At 38.4% G+C, this 13,822-nt stretch overlaps 13 protein-coding genes across 13 annotated transcripts, besides 23 other annotated features; 1 reads left to right on the top strand and 12 right to left on the bottom strand. All coding sequences in view use genetic code 2, as the record gives it.

Moving 5' to 3' along the window:
- Window positions 1-898: a D loop (control region).
- Window positions 899-966, top strand: a tRNA (tRNA-Pro).
- Window positions 967-968: 2 nt separating this feature from the next.
- Window positions 969-1,035, bottom strand: a tRNA (tRNA-Thr).
- Window position 1,036: 1 nt separating this feature from the next.
- Window positions 1,037-2,179, bottom strand: CYTB (cytochrome b). Its single transcript has one exon. The coding sequence runs from the start codon at window positions 2,177-2,179 to the stop codon at window positions 1,037-1,039; it is 1,143 nt and encodes a 380-aa protein (YP_002791028.1).
- Window positions 2,180-2,184: 5 nt separating this feature from the next.
- Window positions 2,185-2,253, top strand: a tRNA (tRNA-Glu).
- On the top strand, window positions 2,254-2,772 carry ND6 (NADH dehydrogenase subunit 6). The gene has a single exon. It carries the CDS (start codon window positions 2,254-2,256, stop codon window positions 2,770-2,772), a length of 519 nt encoding a protein of 172 aa, YP_002791027.1.
- On the bottom strand, window positions 2,750-4,579 carry ND5 (NADH dehydrogenase subunit 5). Its single transcript has one exon. The coding sequence runs from the start codon at window positions 4,577-4,579 to the stop codon at window positions 2,750-2,752; it is 1,830 nt and encodes a 609-aa protein (YP_002791026.1).
- Window positions 4,580-4,650, bottom strand: a tRNA (tRNA-Leu).
- Window positions 4,650-4,708, bottom strand: a tRNA (tRNA-Ser).
- Window positions 4,709-4,776, bottom strand: a tRNA (tRNA-His).
- Window positions 4,777-6,154, bottom strand: ND4 (NADH dehydrogenase subunit 4). Its single transcript has one exon. A coding segment is annotated over exon 1 (1,378 nt).
- On the bottom strand, window positions 6,148-6,444 carry ND4L (NADH dehydrogenase subunit 4L). The gene has a single exon. It carries the CDS (start codon window positions 6,442-6,444, stop codon window positions 6,148-6,150), a length of 297 nt encoding a protein of 98 aa, YP_002791024.1.
- A 2-nt stretch (window positions 6,445-6,446) lies between these two features.
- Window positions 6,447-6,514, bottom strand: a tRNA (tRNA-Arg).
- A 1-nt stretch (window position 6,515) lies between these two features.
- On the bottom strand, window positions 6,516-6,863 carry ND3 (NADH dehydrogenase subunit 3). The gene has a single exon. It carries the CDS (start codon window positions 6,861-6,863, stop codon window positions 6,516-6,518), a length of 348 nt encoding a protein of 115 aa, YP_002791023.1.
- Window positions 6,864-6,930, bottom strand: a tRNA (tRNA-Gly).
- Window positions 6,931-7,714, bottom strand: COX3 (cytochrome c oxidase subunit III). The gene has a single exon. A coding segment is annotated over exon 1 (784 nt).
- On the bottom strand, window positions 7,714-8,394 carry ATP6 (ATP synthase F0 subunit 6). Its single transcript has one exon. The coding sequence runs from the start codon at window positions 8,392-8,394 to the stop codon at window positions 7,714-7,716; it is 681 nt and encodes a 226-aa protein (YP_002791021.1).
- Window positions 8,352-8,555, bottom strand: ATP8 (ATP synthase F0 subunit 8). The gene has a single exon. The coding sequence runs from the start codon at window positions 8,553-8,555 to the stop codon at window positions 8,352-8,354; it is 204 nt and encodes a 67-aa protein (YP_002791020.1).
- Window position 8,556: 1 nt separating this feature from the next.
- Window positions 8,557-8,620, bottom strand: a tRNA (tRNA-Lys).
- Window positions 8,621-8,623: 3 nt separating this feature from the next.
- Window positions 8,624-9,307, bottom strand: COX2 (cytochrome c oxidase subunit II). The gene has a single exon. The coding sequence runs from the start codon at window positions 9,305-9,307 to the stop codon at window positions 8,624-8,626; it is 684 nt and encodes a 227-aa protein (YP_002791019.1).
- Window position 9,308: 1 nt separating this feature from the next.
- Window positions 9,309-9,376, bottom strand: a tRNA (tRNA-Asp).
- A 3-nt stretch (window positions 9,377-9,379) lies between these two features.
- Window positions 9,380-9,448, top strand: a tRNA (tRNA-Ser).
- COX1 (cytochrome c oxidase subunit I) lies at window positions 9,446-10,990 on the bottom strand. Its single transcript has one exon. It carries the CDS (start codon window positions 10,988-10,990, stop codon window positions 9,446-9,448), a length of 1,545 nt encoding a protein of 514 aa, YP_002791018.1.
- Window position 10,991: 1 nt separating this feature from the next.
- Window positions 10,992-11,057, top strand: a tRNA (tRNA-Tyr).
- Window positions 11,058-11,059: 2 nt separating this feature from the next.
- Window positions 11,060-11,127, top strand: a tRNA (tRNA-Cys).
- Window positions 11,128-11,158: an origin of replication (origin of L-strand replication).
- Window positions 11,159-11,230, top strand: a tRNA (tRNA-Asn).
- A 2-nt stretch (window positions 11,231-11,232) lies between these two features.
- Window positions 11,233-11,301, top strand: a tRNA (tRNA-Ala).
- Window position 11,302: 1 nt separating this feature from the next.
- Window positions 11,303-11,368, bottom strand: a tRNA (tRNA-Trp).
- On the bottom strand, window positions 11,369-12,404 carry ND2 (NADH dehydrogenase subunit 2). The gene has a single exon. A coding segment is annotated over exon 1 (1,036 nt).
- Window positions 12,405-12,473, bottom strand: a tRNA (tRNA-Met).
- A 3-nt stretch (window positions 12,474-12,476) lies between these two features.
- Window positions 12,477-12,547, top strand: a tRNA (tRNA-Gln).
- Window positions 12,545-12,613, bottom strand: a tRNA (tRNA-Ile).
- ND1 (NADH dehydrogenase subunit 1) lies at window positions 12,614-13,568 on the bottom strand. The gene has a single exon. A coding segment is annotated over exon 1 (955 nt).
- Window positions 13,569-13,643, bottom strand: a tRNA (tRNA-Leu).
- Window positions 13,644-13,822, bottom strand: part of an rRNA (l-rRNA) that runs on past the window's edge.

Raw genomic sequence — 13,822 nt, 5'->3', positions numbered from 1 at the left:
TGTAATGTTTTGCTGGGTTTTTCTGGGGGTAGGCGGAAAGGGGGGCTTTGGTCAGGTGAATTTTTGTGATGGCAAATTTTACTAATGCTAGGATTTTAGTTAAAATTTTGGGGACTACTAGAATGGGAAAAAGGCCTTTAAGGAATTAAGTATTTTGTTTTATTTAATTTCTTTTTTCAATGTTTTTGGGGTTTGGCATTGAAATTAGGCATTAGGGGGTGGGGGGGTTTGTTGAGAGATTTTTTGGTATTAGTAAATTTTTATGTCTTATAAACATGGATATTATGTCTTTCGAGCTTTGTCTATGAGGATAAATGACACTTAACTAAAAGGTTCGCCGGGACTTTGGGCTGACTTTCATGCCTTGACGGCTATGTTGACTGAAGGCATCCGAAAATTAAAAAATACCAAATGTATGAGACTACAGTTATGTTGATCATGGGCTGATTAGACCTGTACCATCGAGATGTCTTATTTAAGGGGAACGTATGGACGATGAACCAATTGATGGCCCTGAAGTAAGAACCAGATGTCTGATAAAGTTCTATGATAGTCACCCCCAAGTTGTATGGGCCCGGAGCGAGAAGAGAGGGACTAGTGGGCGGGTTGTTGATTTCACGGAGGATGGTAGAAATAGAGACCAACTTAGGTTGAGGATAGTCATATGGAAGAGAAAGAATTTATGACTTTAATGGTGTATGTCTAATAACACAGATATGTCTTTAAAACATTATCTTAATGTATGAAAGAATATTCATGTTGGTTTAAATTTTTAGTTGAGTTTAAATTTATGTCTTAATACATTAATTATATATTACATGCTTATATGCTTGGGGAAAATAAATTAATGTACGATATACATAAATGTTTTAATGTACTAGATAATTTTATGTACTGTCAAGAAGTAGTTTAATTAGAATATCAGCTTTGGGTGTTGATGGTGGGGAGTTAGTTCCTTCTTCTTGACATGTCCTGAGAAGAATAGCTCTTCATTTTTGGTTTACAAGACCAAAGTAATTTTTATACTATCGGGACATTAGTTTCATTTTAGTATTTTGTCTTCAATGATTCCGGAGATTGGTATTAAAATAAGGATAATTGAGAAGTAACTGATGGATGCTAGTTGGCCAATAATAATAAATGGGTGTTCTACTGGTTGGCCCCCAATTCATGTTAAAATGAAGAGGTTGGCTACTAGAATTCAGTATAGAATTTGGGTGATTGGGCGGAATGTTAGACTGCGTTGTTTTGAGGTATGTAAGAATGGTAGAAAGGCTAAGATTAGAATTGATAGGACTAAGGCTACTACTCCTCCTAATTTGTTAGGGATGGAGCGTAGAATAGCGTAGGCAAATAGGAAATACCATTCTGGCTTAATATGTGGTGGGGTATTTAGTGGGTTAGCAGGTGTGTAGTTGTCTGGGTCTCCTAGTAAGTCTGGGAAGAATAATACTAGAGTTATTAGAAATAGGAGTAACATGAATACTCCAAGTAAGTCTTTAATTGTGTAGTATGGATGAAATGGGATTTTGTCTGCGTCAGAGTTTAGTCCTGTGGGGTTGTTTGATCCTGTTTCGTGGAGGAAGAGGAGATGTACAATTGCAAGGGCGGCGATGATGAATGGGAGGATGAAGTGGAATGCGAAAAAACGTGTTAGGGTTGCTTTGTCTACTGAGAAGCCTCCTCAGATTCATTCGACTAGAGTGGTGCCAATGTAGGGAATGGCTGATAATAGGTTTGTGATTACTGTGGCCCCTCAGAATGATATTTGTCCTCATGGGAGTACATAACCTATGAATGCGGTTGCTATGACTGCAAATAGTAGGATAATTCCAATGTTTCATGTTTCTAAGAAGGTGTAGGATCCGTAGTATATCCCTCGGCCTACATGGAGGAATAAGCAGATAAAGAATATTGAGGCTCCGTTGGCATGTAAGTATCGGATTAGTCAGCCGTAGTTTACGTCTCGGCAGATGTGAGTAACTGATGAGAATGCTGTTAAAGTGTCGGATGTGTAGTGTATTGCTAGAAATAATCCTGTGATAATTTGAACTATAAGGCATACTCCTAGAAGAGAGCCAAAATTTCATCATGATGAGATGTTGGATGGGGCGGGAAGGTCAATGAAGGAGTGATTAATAATTTTGATTAGGGGGTGTGATTTTCGAATGTTTGTCATTAGGGGTTTCTATAGTTGAATTACAACGATGATTTTTCATGTCATTGGTCACAGTTAAATGCTGTGTAGAAATAATGACAAATTATATGTTTATTTTAAGTTTATTATTTTTGACAGGTTGTTTAGGGTTGGCGTTGAAGCCTTCACCTATTTATGGTGGATTTGGTTTGATTGTTAGTGGATGTATTGGGTGTTTAATAGTATTGGGTTTTGGGGGTTCTTTTTTAGGTTTAATGGTGTTTTTGATTTATTTGGGTGGGATGTTGGTTGTATTTGGTTATACAACTGCTATGGCTACTGAGGAATACCCAGAGACTTGGGGTTCTAATTGGTTTATTTTTGGTTTTTTTGTTTTAGGCCTTTTTATGGAGTTAGTGATATTTTATCTACTTAGTTTAAATAATAAGGTAGAGTTAGTTGATTTTGATAGTTTGGGTGACTGATTAATATATGAGATTGATGATGTTGGAGTCATATTGGAGGGTGGAATTGGGGTTGCAGCTATGTATAGTTGTGTTACTTGGATAATGGTAGTGGCTGGGTGATCATTGTTTGCAGGGATTTTTATTATTATTGAAATCACTCGGGATTAAGTATATGTAAAATAAAAATTAGTGAGATTGTAATGAGGAAAGACAGGAAATATAGTTTAACTAGTCCTTTTTGATTGGTTATCATTTTGGATAGATGGGTTTGGGTGATAGAGGTTGACTTTGGGATTGTCTTTTCTAGTCAGGTCAGGTCTAGGAGGTTTAGGGATACTTTATAGCTAGAATTTAGTGTTTTTTGGGGGATTATTCGGTGCATAATTGATGGGAAATAGCCTAGTGAAGTTGAGAATGATGATAGTTTGGTGGTTTTGTTTATTGATAGGTTTAGGGTTAGATTGTTGAGTTCTAGGGCGATAGCGAAGCCTAAGATTGTGATGAGTAGAGCTGTTAGTTTTAGGTATCAGGGTATGGTGAGAATTTGAATATTAGTTGGAGGAATATTGAGTGAGATAAGAAAGCCTGCTATAATACTTCCTAATGCTAGACGTTTGATTGGATTAATGAGATTTGGGTTATTTTCGTTAATGGTAATTAGTGGGGAATAACGTGGTTTTGTCATGGTAACGAAGTAGATGATTCGTATGCTGTAAACGGCAGTTATGGATGTGGCGATTAAGGTGATTATTAGGGCTCAGGCGTTGGTGTTGCACGTGTTGATGGTTTCGATGATGAGGTCTTTTGAGTAAAATCCTGTGAGAAATGGTATTCCAGTAAGGGCTAGGCTTCCGATAATAAGGCAGGATGATGTAAATGGTATTACTTTTATTATGTTACCTATTTTTCGAATGTCTTGTTCGTCGTTAAGGCTGTGAATGATTGATCCTGAGCATATGAATAGTATTGCTTTGAAGAATGCATGGGTGCAGATATGAAGAAAAGCTAGGTAAGGCTGGTTAATTCCTAGGGTGACTATTATAAGTCCTAATTGGCTAGATGTGGAAAAGGCTACAATTTTTTTGATGTCGTTTTGTGTAAGTGCGCAAATTGCTGTAAATAGTGTGGTAATGGCTCCGAGGCATAGTATGGCTGTTATAATGGTGCTATTGTTTGAAGTTAGTGGGTGAAATCGGATTATTAGGAAGATTCCTGCGACAACTATAGTGCTTGAGTGTAATAGGGCGGATACAGGAGTTGGGCCTTCTATGGCGGATGGGAGTCATGGATGGAGTCCAAATTGAGCAGATTTTCCTGTGGCTGCAATTAGGAGTCCTGTGAGAGGTACTAGGTTGTTGGTGTTAGTTAAGAAAATTTGTTGAAGTTCCCAAGAGTTTGTATTTAGGCAGAATCAAGTTATGGCTAGGATAAAACCGACATCTCCGACTCGGTTGTACAAGATTGCTTGAAGGGCTGCTGTGTTGGCGTCTGCACGGCCGTATCATCACCCGATTAGTAGGAAGGATATGATTCCTACGCCTTCTCATCCAATGAAGAGTTGAAATAGGTTGTTAGCTGAGGTTAGAATTAGTATAGTAATTAGGAATATTATTAAGTATTTAATAAATCGGTTGATGTAGGGGTCAGAATGTATGTATCATGAAGAGAACTGCATAATTGATCATGTTACGAATAGGGCCACGGATAAAAATAAGATTGAGAAATAATCAATCTTGAAGCTTATAGTAAGTTTAATAGAGTTGATGGTTAGTCAATGTCAGTTAGTGATTATATATTCTGTATTGTAGTAAAAAAATAGTAGTAAGGGTAAGAGGCTGAGGAAAAATGAGAATTTAATGGATGAGGTAGCATAGAGTGGAAAGTCAATAAATTTGGGTAGGTTAGTCATAGAAATAATGATTGGTGTTGTGAGTAAGATTAAAATTATGAGGATTGAGGATGTTATTATATTTATTACTTTTATTTGGAGTTGCACCAAGGTTTTTGGTTCCTAAGACCAATGGATTACTATTATCCTATAAAAGTAAGAAAGCCATATGTTTAGGTATGGGTGCATGAATTAGCAGTTCTTGCATACTTTCTTGGTAAATAAGGAGTTTGATTTCCTGTTGTTAGATTCACAGTCTAATGTTTTTTGTAAACTATATCTACATATTGTTAGGCCTGTGATGAGTTTAGGGTTAATTGTTAATAGTATGAGGGGGATAATATGAAGGGCTATAAGTGTCAATTCTCGTGTGTGGGAGGGTTGAAGGTTGTTCATGTGGCTAGTTAATTTGCCTCGTTGGGTTGTAATAATTATATATATTGAGTACATTCCTGTAATGACGATATTTGTTGCTATAAGGGTGATAGAGGGGCTTGATCAGGAAAATGTTGCTATGACAATAAATAATTCTCCTATAAGGTTGATTAGGGGCGGTAAAGCTAAGTTGGCTAGGCTTGCTAATAGTCATCATGTTGCTATTAGTGGGAAAATTATTTGTAGTCCTCGAGCTATAATTATGGTTCGGCTGTGAATTCGTTCGTAGTTAGTGTTTGCGAGGCAGAATAGGAGTGATGATGTTAAACCATGTGCGATTATTAGTATTGTAGCTCCTATGAAACTTCATGGTGTTTGAATTATGATGGCTGTGATGACTAGGGCTATATGGCTTACTGATGAGTAAGCAATTAATGATTTTAGGTCTGTCTGACGTAAGCAGATTGAACTAGTTATGATTATGCCTCATAATGAGAGTATGATGAATGGGTAGGCTAAGGATTTTGTTAGGGGGTCTAGAATTATGGAGACTCGTATCATACCATAACCTCCTAGTTTTAGGAGAATTGCTGCTAAGATCATGGAGCCTGCAATTGGGGCCTCTACGTGGGCTTTTGGTAATCACAGATGAACTCCATATAGTGGTATTTTGATTATGAATGCTATCATGCATGCTAGTCATAAAATGTTGTTGGATCATGTTGGGGGCAAGGGTTGTGTTGTGAGGGAGAGAACTAGAAAATTGAGAGTTCCTATTGAGTTTTGGATCGAAATAAGAGCGATTAGAAGTGGAATGGAGCCGATTAATGTATAAAATAGGAAGTAAATTCCTGCATTTAGTCGTTCTGCTTGATTTCCTCATCGGGTGATAATAATTAATGTTGGGATTAGAGTGGCTTCAAATAGGATATAGAATAAGATTAGTTCTGTTGCAGAGAATGTTATGATAAGTAAGATTTGAAGGCTGATAAGTATTGAGATGTAAAGTTTTTGGTGCATGGGATTTTCTTTTTTTATGTGATTTTGGCTGGCGAGTATTATTAGTGGGAGTAGTCAAGTTGTTAGGATGATTAGGGGGGTAGATAGTGGGTCGGAGGAAAATATAATTGAGAAATTTAGGTAGTTTTCGTCGTTTTGTCAAAGTAACGATAAGCTTGCTAGGCTTACTAGGAAGCTGTAGGAGGTGACGTTAGTTCAGGTTTTCTTGTTGTTTGAGAGTCATGTTAGTGGTAGAAGCATGAGTGATGGGAAAATAATTTTTAGCATTGTAAGAGGTTGAGGTTTTGTACATAATCTGTTCCATAGGTATTTGAGATTTTTACTAGTAGGGCTAGGCCTACTGCTGCTTCGCAAGCTGCAAAGACTAGAATGGTGATGGGGATGGTTATGGAGATTATGGAGTTAGAGTTTAATGTGGATGTTGAAGTTATAATAAACAGGGATAATATTATTCCTTCTAGGCAAAGGAGAGTAGATATTAAGTGGGAGCGGAATATAAAAGTACCTAGTAAAGATATCATGAAGGCTAGGGTCAGATTTAAGAAAGCAGATGTCATTGTTGGTAATTATGATTGTTATCATAATCTAATGAGTCGAAATCATTAATTTTGTTTAAACTAATTACCAATTACTCTGTTCATTCTAGTCCTTTTTGTGTTCATTCGTAGCTAAGGCCGAGAGCTAGGATAGTAACTAAGATAAAGGCAGTTGCTGTTATTGTGGCAATGTTAGCTGTTTGAATTGCTCATGGAAGGGGGAGTAGAAGGGCAATTTCTAGGTCGAATAGTAAGAATGTGATAGCTACTAGGAAGAATTTTATTGAAAAGGGGAGGCGTGCAGAGCTTGTTGGGTCAAACCCGCATTCATATGGGTTTGCTTTTTCGGAATAAAGATTTATTTGGGGGAGTCAGAATGCGATTGAAGCAAGAATGAGAGAGAGGGTGGTATTGATTGTAATAATAATAAACAGGTTAATTACTCTCTTCTGGGTTTTTCAGAATTTACTGATTGGAAGTCAGTTGTATTGATTATACTAAGGGAGTATGATCCTCATCAATAGATAGAAACATATAGGAATAGTCAAACTACATCTACGAAATGTCAATATCATGCTGCGGCTTCAAACCCAAAATGGTGTTTTGATGTAAAGTGAAATTTTAGTTGTCGTAATAGACAAACGATAAGGAAAGTTGAGCCAATAATTACATGTAGGCCATGAAATCCTGTTGCTATGAAGAATGTTGAGCCATAAATTCCGTCTGAGATAGAAAATGATGTTTCAAAGTATTCTGAGGCTTGTAGGATAGTGAAGTAAAGTCCTAGGAGGATGGTGATTAGTAAGGCTTGATTTATATGGTTTCGGTTGCCTTCTATTAGGCTGTGATGTGCTCATGTAATTGAGACTCCTGATGCTAGAAGAACTGATGTGTTTAGGAGAGGTACTTCTAGAGGGTTCAAGGGGGTAATTCCTGTTGGGGGTCAGCAACCGCCTAGGTCGTGGGTGGGGACTAGGCTGGAGTGGTAGAATGCTCAGAAAAATCCAGCAAAAAAGAATACTTCGGAGATAATGAATAGGATTATTCCGTATCGAAGTCCTTTTTGTACAATGGGGGTGTGGTGGCCTTGGTATGTTCCTTCGCGGATAATGTCTCGTCATCATTGATATATTGTTAGGATATTTGCTAGGAGACCTAATGATAGGAGAGTTGTGGAGTTGTAGTGGAATCATATTACTAAACCAGATGTAAGTAGAAGAGCTGACATTGCTCCTGTTAGTGGTCATGGGCTTGGATTTACTATGTGATATGCGTGGGTTTGGTGGGTCATTATGTATTATCATGTAGATATAGGCTTACTAGAAGAGTGAATACGTAAGCTTGAATTAAAGCTACAGCGAATTCAAGTATTGTAAGTAGGAGAAGGATAATAAATGTGATTGTAGCGGTTGGTGGGCTAATGTTTATGAGAACTAGGGCGGCTCCTCCGATTAGGTGCATTAATAGGTGGCCTGCTGTGATATTTGCTGTTAGTCGTACTGCTAGTGCTATTGGTTGGATGAAAAGGCTGATAGTTTCGATAATAATTAGTATGGGAATGAGTGAAATGGGCGTTCCTTGAGGTAAGAAGTGGGCTAAAGAACTTTTTAACTTATGCCGGAAACCTAAGATTACGGCTCCTGCTCATAGAGGAATAGCTATGCTTAGATTTATAGATAGTTGAGTAGTGGGAGTAAATGTGTGGGGAAGCAAGCCTAAAAGGTTAGTTGAGCCAATAAATATAATTAGTGATACGATTATTAGTGCTCAGGTTCGTCCTTTTGGTGTATGAATTAACATTATTTGTTTGAGAATAAGCTTAATTAGTCAGTGTTGAAATGTGTGGAGGCGGTTGCTAATAAGGCGTTCTGATGATGGGAACAAAATTGATGGAAATATGATGATGGTTACGACAATTGGTAGACCTATTACTGTTGGGGTAATGAAAGAGGCAAATAGATTTTCGTTCATTTTGATTCTCAAGGGTTGCTTGTTTTTTCTGTGGCTATAATTTTGGGTGAGGGGGCTGTAGGGAAGGTTTGGGAAGAGATTTTTAATTGAAATAGGATAAATAATGTAATTATTGAGGAAATGATTGTAATAAATCATGTGGATGTGTCTAGTTGTGGCATACCATTGTGGAGATTTGTGGTCTCTAACTTTAACTTAAAAGGTTAACGCTCTAAGCTTCGCAATGAATTTAGATTATAGAAGCGGATCAGTTTTCGAAGTGTTTTAGGGGTACTATTTCTAGTACAATAGGCATGAAACTGTGATTTGAGCCGCAGATTTCAGAGCATTGCCCGTAGAATAGGCCTGGTCGATTTGATGTCACTGTAGCTTGATTTAGACGGCCTGGGATTGCGTCGGTTTTTAGTCCTAGTGAAGGGACGGCTCATGAGTGTAAGACGTCTTCGGATGAGATTAGTATACGAATTGGAAGTTCTATTGGTAAAACTACTCGGTTATCCACTTCTAATAGACGAAGCTCACCTGGTTTTAAGTCGTTGGTTGGGATTATGTAGGAGTCAAAACATAGGTCTTCATAGTCGGTGTATTCGTAGCTTCAGTATCATTGGTGACCTATAGTTTTTACTGTTAGAACTGGGTTATTGATTTCGTCTATTATGTATAAAATTCGTAGGGAAGGGAGGGCGATTAGAATAAGAATAACAGCTGGAAGGATTGTCCAAATTGTTTCCACTTCTTGGGCGTCTATTGTGCTTGTATGTGTTAGTTTTGTTGTTAGTATTAGTGAGATAATATAAAGTACTAATGAGCTGATGAGGAACACAATTATTAGGGTGTGATCATGAAAGTTTATAAGTTCTTCTATGATGGGTGATGTAGCGTCTTGTAAGCCAAGTTGGAATGGGTAAGCCATGTAAGATATATAGATTTAAGTCTATAACTTAACCTTGACAAGGTTATGTAATTATTTTACTAATATCTCATCGAGAAAGACATAGTGGTTATGAAATTGGCTTGAAACCAGTTGTAGGGGGTTCGAATCCTTCCTTTCTTATTTAACCTTTACATAGGAAGGCTCTTCGAATGTGTGGTAAGGTGGAGGACACCCGTGAAGTCATTCTAGGTTGGTTGAGGAGTAGGAGACTGAAAGCACTTCTCGTTTTGATGCGAAGGCCTCTCAAATCATAAAAATTATTACGAGGACGGCTGTAAGTGAGATAAATGAACCTATAGATGAGATTGTGTTTCATGTGGTGTAAGCATCTGGGTAGTCAGAGTATCGTCGAGGTATTCCTGACAGTCCTAGGAAATGTTGAGGGAAGAATGTTATGTTGACACCTACAAATATGATAGCGAAGTGGGCTTTTGCTCATGTATCGTCTAGGGTGTATCCTGAAAATAGAGGAAATCAGTGGACAAAGCCGGCTATAATGGCAAATACTGCTCCTATAGATAACACATAGTGGAAGTGGGCTACTACATAGTATGTATCATGGAGTACGATATCAAGTGATGAATTAGATAGGACGATTCCTGTTAACCCTCCTACTGTGAATAAGAAAATAAACCCTAGGGCTCATAGTATAGCAGGAGATCATTTGATGTTACCTCCGTGCAAGGTAGCAAGTCAGCTAAATACTTTTACTCCTGTAGGGATTGCGATAATTATGGTGGCAGATGTGAAATAGGCTCGCGTGTCTACATCTAGGCCTACTGTGAATATATGATGAGCTCATACAATAAATCCTAGGAAACCAATAGATATTATGGCCCAAACTATGCCTATATATCCAAATGGTTCTTTTTTCCCAGAGTAGTAGGTAACTACGTGGGAGATAATTCCAAATCCTGGGAGGATGAGGATATAGACTTCTGGGTGTCCGAAGAATCAAAATAGATGTTGATAGAGAATTGGATCTCCGCCTCCAGCAGGATCAAAAAAAGTAGTATTTAGGTTTCGATCTGTGAGGAGTATGGTAATGCCTGCTGCCAACACTGGTAGTGAAAGAAGTAGAAGTACAGCTGTAATTAATACGGATCACACAAATAGAGGTGTCTGATATTGGGTTATAGCAGGGGGTTTTATATTGATAATAGTGGTGATAAAATTAATAGCTCCTAAGATAGAGGATACGCCGGCTAGGTGAAGGGAGAAAATGGTTAGATCAACAGAAGCTCCGGCATGGGCTAGATTACCGGCTAAGGGTGGGTATACTGTTCATCCTGTTCCGGCTCCGGCTTCTACCATAGATGATGCTAAAAGGAGTAAAAATGATGGGGGAAGTAATCAAAAGCTTATGTTGTTTATTCGTGGGAATGCTATATCAGGGGCCCCAATCATTAGCGGCACAAGCCAGTTTCCGAAGCCTCCGATTATCATAGGCATAACTATAAAGAAAATTATTACGAATGCATGGGCTGTAACAATGACATTATAAATTTGGTCATCGCCTAGGAGTGCTCCTGGTTGTCCTAGTTCAGCTCGAATGAGAATACTTAAGGCTGTCCCTACTATTCCTGCTCAGGCACCAAATAATAGATAGAGGGTTCCGATATCTTTGTGGTTAGTTGAAAAGAGTCAACGGTTTACGAACATAGGTAAAATGGTCGAGTAGACATTAGACTGTAAATCTAAAGACAGGGGTTGAATCCTCTTTTTACCAAAAGTCTTAAAGTGTTTATCATGTCGAATTGCAAATTCGAAGGTGTAGAGAACCCCCTCTACTAAGGCTTCTCCCGCCTCTTTTCTGTTAGGCGGGAGAAGTAGATTGAAGCCAGTAAGTAGGGTATTTAGCTGTTAACTAAATTTTCGTAGGTTTAAATCCTTCCAATCTAGTTAAGGTCTTAGCTTAATTAAAGCAGTTGATTTGCATTCAACGGATGTAGGGTATAGTCTTACAGTCCTTATCAGAAGTTAAACTTGCTTGTTTTCTAAGGGCTTTGAAGGCTCTTGGACTGTATATCCTAAACTTCTATGTTATGAGTTGGGATGAAAGTGGTAGGGTTAGGGTACTTAGTACTGTTAGTGTTGGAAGGATAAAATTGTATTTTAGGTTTGGGTGGTGGGAGATTATTTTTGAGTTATTGTTGGTTGGAAACATAGTGAGAGATATAGAGTAGATTAGTCGTGCATAGAAGAATAGGTTTAATAAGGCTATGATGGCTATTAGCGTTGATAGGATTGAGCAGTTGTTTTTTAGGAGTTCTGAGATGATTGCTCATTTTGGTAGGAACCCTGTGAGAGGGGGGAGTCCTCCTAGGGATAAGAGAATAATGGATGTTATGGCTAAAATTATAGGGGTTTTGTCTCATGCTAGTGAGAGTGAGTTAATTGATGTTGCGGAGCTTATCATGAGTGTGGTGAATATTGGGATAGTGAGTAGGATATAAATTGTTAGGTTTAGGAGTGTCAGATTAGGATTGTGGGGGAGAATTGCCACTATTCATCCTATATGAGCAATTGATGAGTATGCTATGATCTTCCGTGTTTGTGTTTGGTTTAATCCTCCTCAGGCGCCAATTAGGACTGATGAGATTGCGAGAATAGTTGTAATGGTTGGGTTTAGGAATTGATAAATTTGGTATAGTATTGATAAGGGGGCGATTTTTTGTCATGTTAGTAGGATTAATCCGATGTGCATAGGGATTCCTTGGGTGACTTCAGGTAGTCAGTAGTGGAATGGGGCTAACCCAAGTTTTATGGATAGTGAGATAAGTATTATGTTGAGTAATATATTGTTGGTTTGTTGTTGGAATGTTCATATCCCTGATTGTTTATAGTTTAGGACGATAGCTAGTAAAATGATTATTGAGGCTGTAGCTTGTGTTAGAAAATATTTTGTTGCTGCTTCAGTTGATCGTGGACTTTTTTTGTTAGTTAGAAGGGGGGTAATAGCTAAGAGACTTATTTCTAATCCTACTCACATTAGGAGTAGGTTGGAGCTAGATATGGTGATTGCGGGTCCTATAAAAATGGTAAAGTAAATGATGATTAGGGTAATTGGGTTTATTAGTACGGGAAGGGTTTAGACCAACATTTTCGGGGTATGGGCCCGATAGCTTAGTTAGCTGACCTTACTATATAGGATAGGGTGTATTGGTAGCACGAAGAATTTTGAATTCTTAGGTGTAGGTTCAATTCCTATTGTCCTAGAAATAAGAGGATTTAAACCTCTATAATTCACTCTATCAAAGTAACTCTTTTGTCAGACATATTTCTATGTGTGGGGCGGGATTCCCGCCAGGGAGATTGGTAGGGAAATGTATCATATACATAATGCTAGTGTTAGTGGGAGGAAATTTTTTCATAGGAGGTGTATTAGTTGATCGTATCGGAAGCGAGGGTAGGATGCTCGCACTCATAGAAAGGCTGTTGATAGGAGTAGCGTTTCTGTTATGAAGTTGATTGAGTATAGTTCAGGATGGTTGATGTAGTATAAGGGTCCTAGAAATACAATTGATGTTAGGGCGTTCATTAGAATAATGTTGGTGTATTCGGCTATGAAGAATAGGGCGAAGGGTCCTGCGGCGTATTCAACGTTGAAGCCTGAGACTAGTTCTGATTCTCCTTCTGTCAGGTCGAATGGGGCTCGGTTTGTCTCTGCTAGGGTTGAGATGTATCATATTATGGCTATTGGTCAGGCAGGGATTAGCAATCAGATATGTTCTTGTGTAGTAATAAGTATTTGCAGGGAAAATGAGCCGCTTATTAATAGGACAGATAAGAGGATGATGGCTATTGTTACTTCGTAGGAGATGGTTTGGGCAACAGCTCGTAGGGCTCCAAATAGGGAGTACTTCGAATTTGATGCTCATCCTGATCATAAAATGGAATAGACTGAAAGGCTTGATGTGGCTAGAATAAATAGTATGCTTAGGTTGAGGTTAATGAGAGGGTGCGGTATTGGTAGGGGGACCCATAGACTCAGGGCTAGGGTGAGGGAGAGGGTTGGTGCAATAATGAATAATGATATGGAGGTGGTTAGGGGGCGTATGGGTTCTTTCATAAATAGTTTTATGGCGTCTGCGAATGGTTGTAAAATACCATATGGGCCTACAATGTTAGGACCTTTGCGTAGTTGTATATAGCCTAGGATTTTCCGTTCTACTAGGGTGAGAAAGGCTATGGCGATTAAGATTGGGATTAGGAGAGTTAGGATATTAATAAAGTACACTATTAGGGAGAGGATTTGAACCCCTGGGAACAAGGTTTTAAGTCTTACGCAATTACCTGGCTCTGCCACCCTAATAACCTGGTCTAGGTTTAATTTGTTGTACATACATATTTTATTGAGATTTTTTTCATAAATTGGTTTGGGAGCACTTATGGTAAGGTGGCTCCATTTCTCTTGTCCTTTCGTACTGGGAGAAATTGTAAATAGATAGAAACCGACCTGGATTACTCCGGTCTGAACTCAGATCACGTAGG

The sequence above is a fragment of the mitochondrial genome of Rattus rattus (genome assembly GCF_011064425.1).
Source record: "Rattus rattus mitochondrion, complete genome".
Lineage (NCBI taxonomy): Eukaryota > Metazoa > Chordata > Mammalia > Rodentia > Muridae > Rattus > Rattus rattus.
Note: the sequence above shows the minus strand (reverse complement) of the source record. Positions and strands in the feature narration are given on the sequence as shown.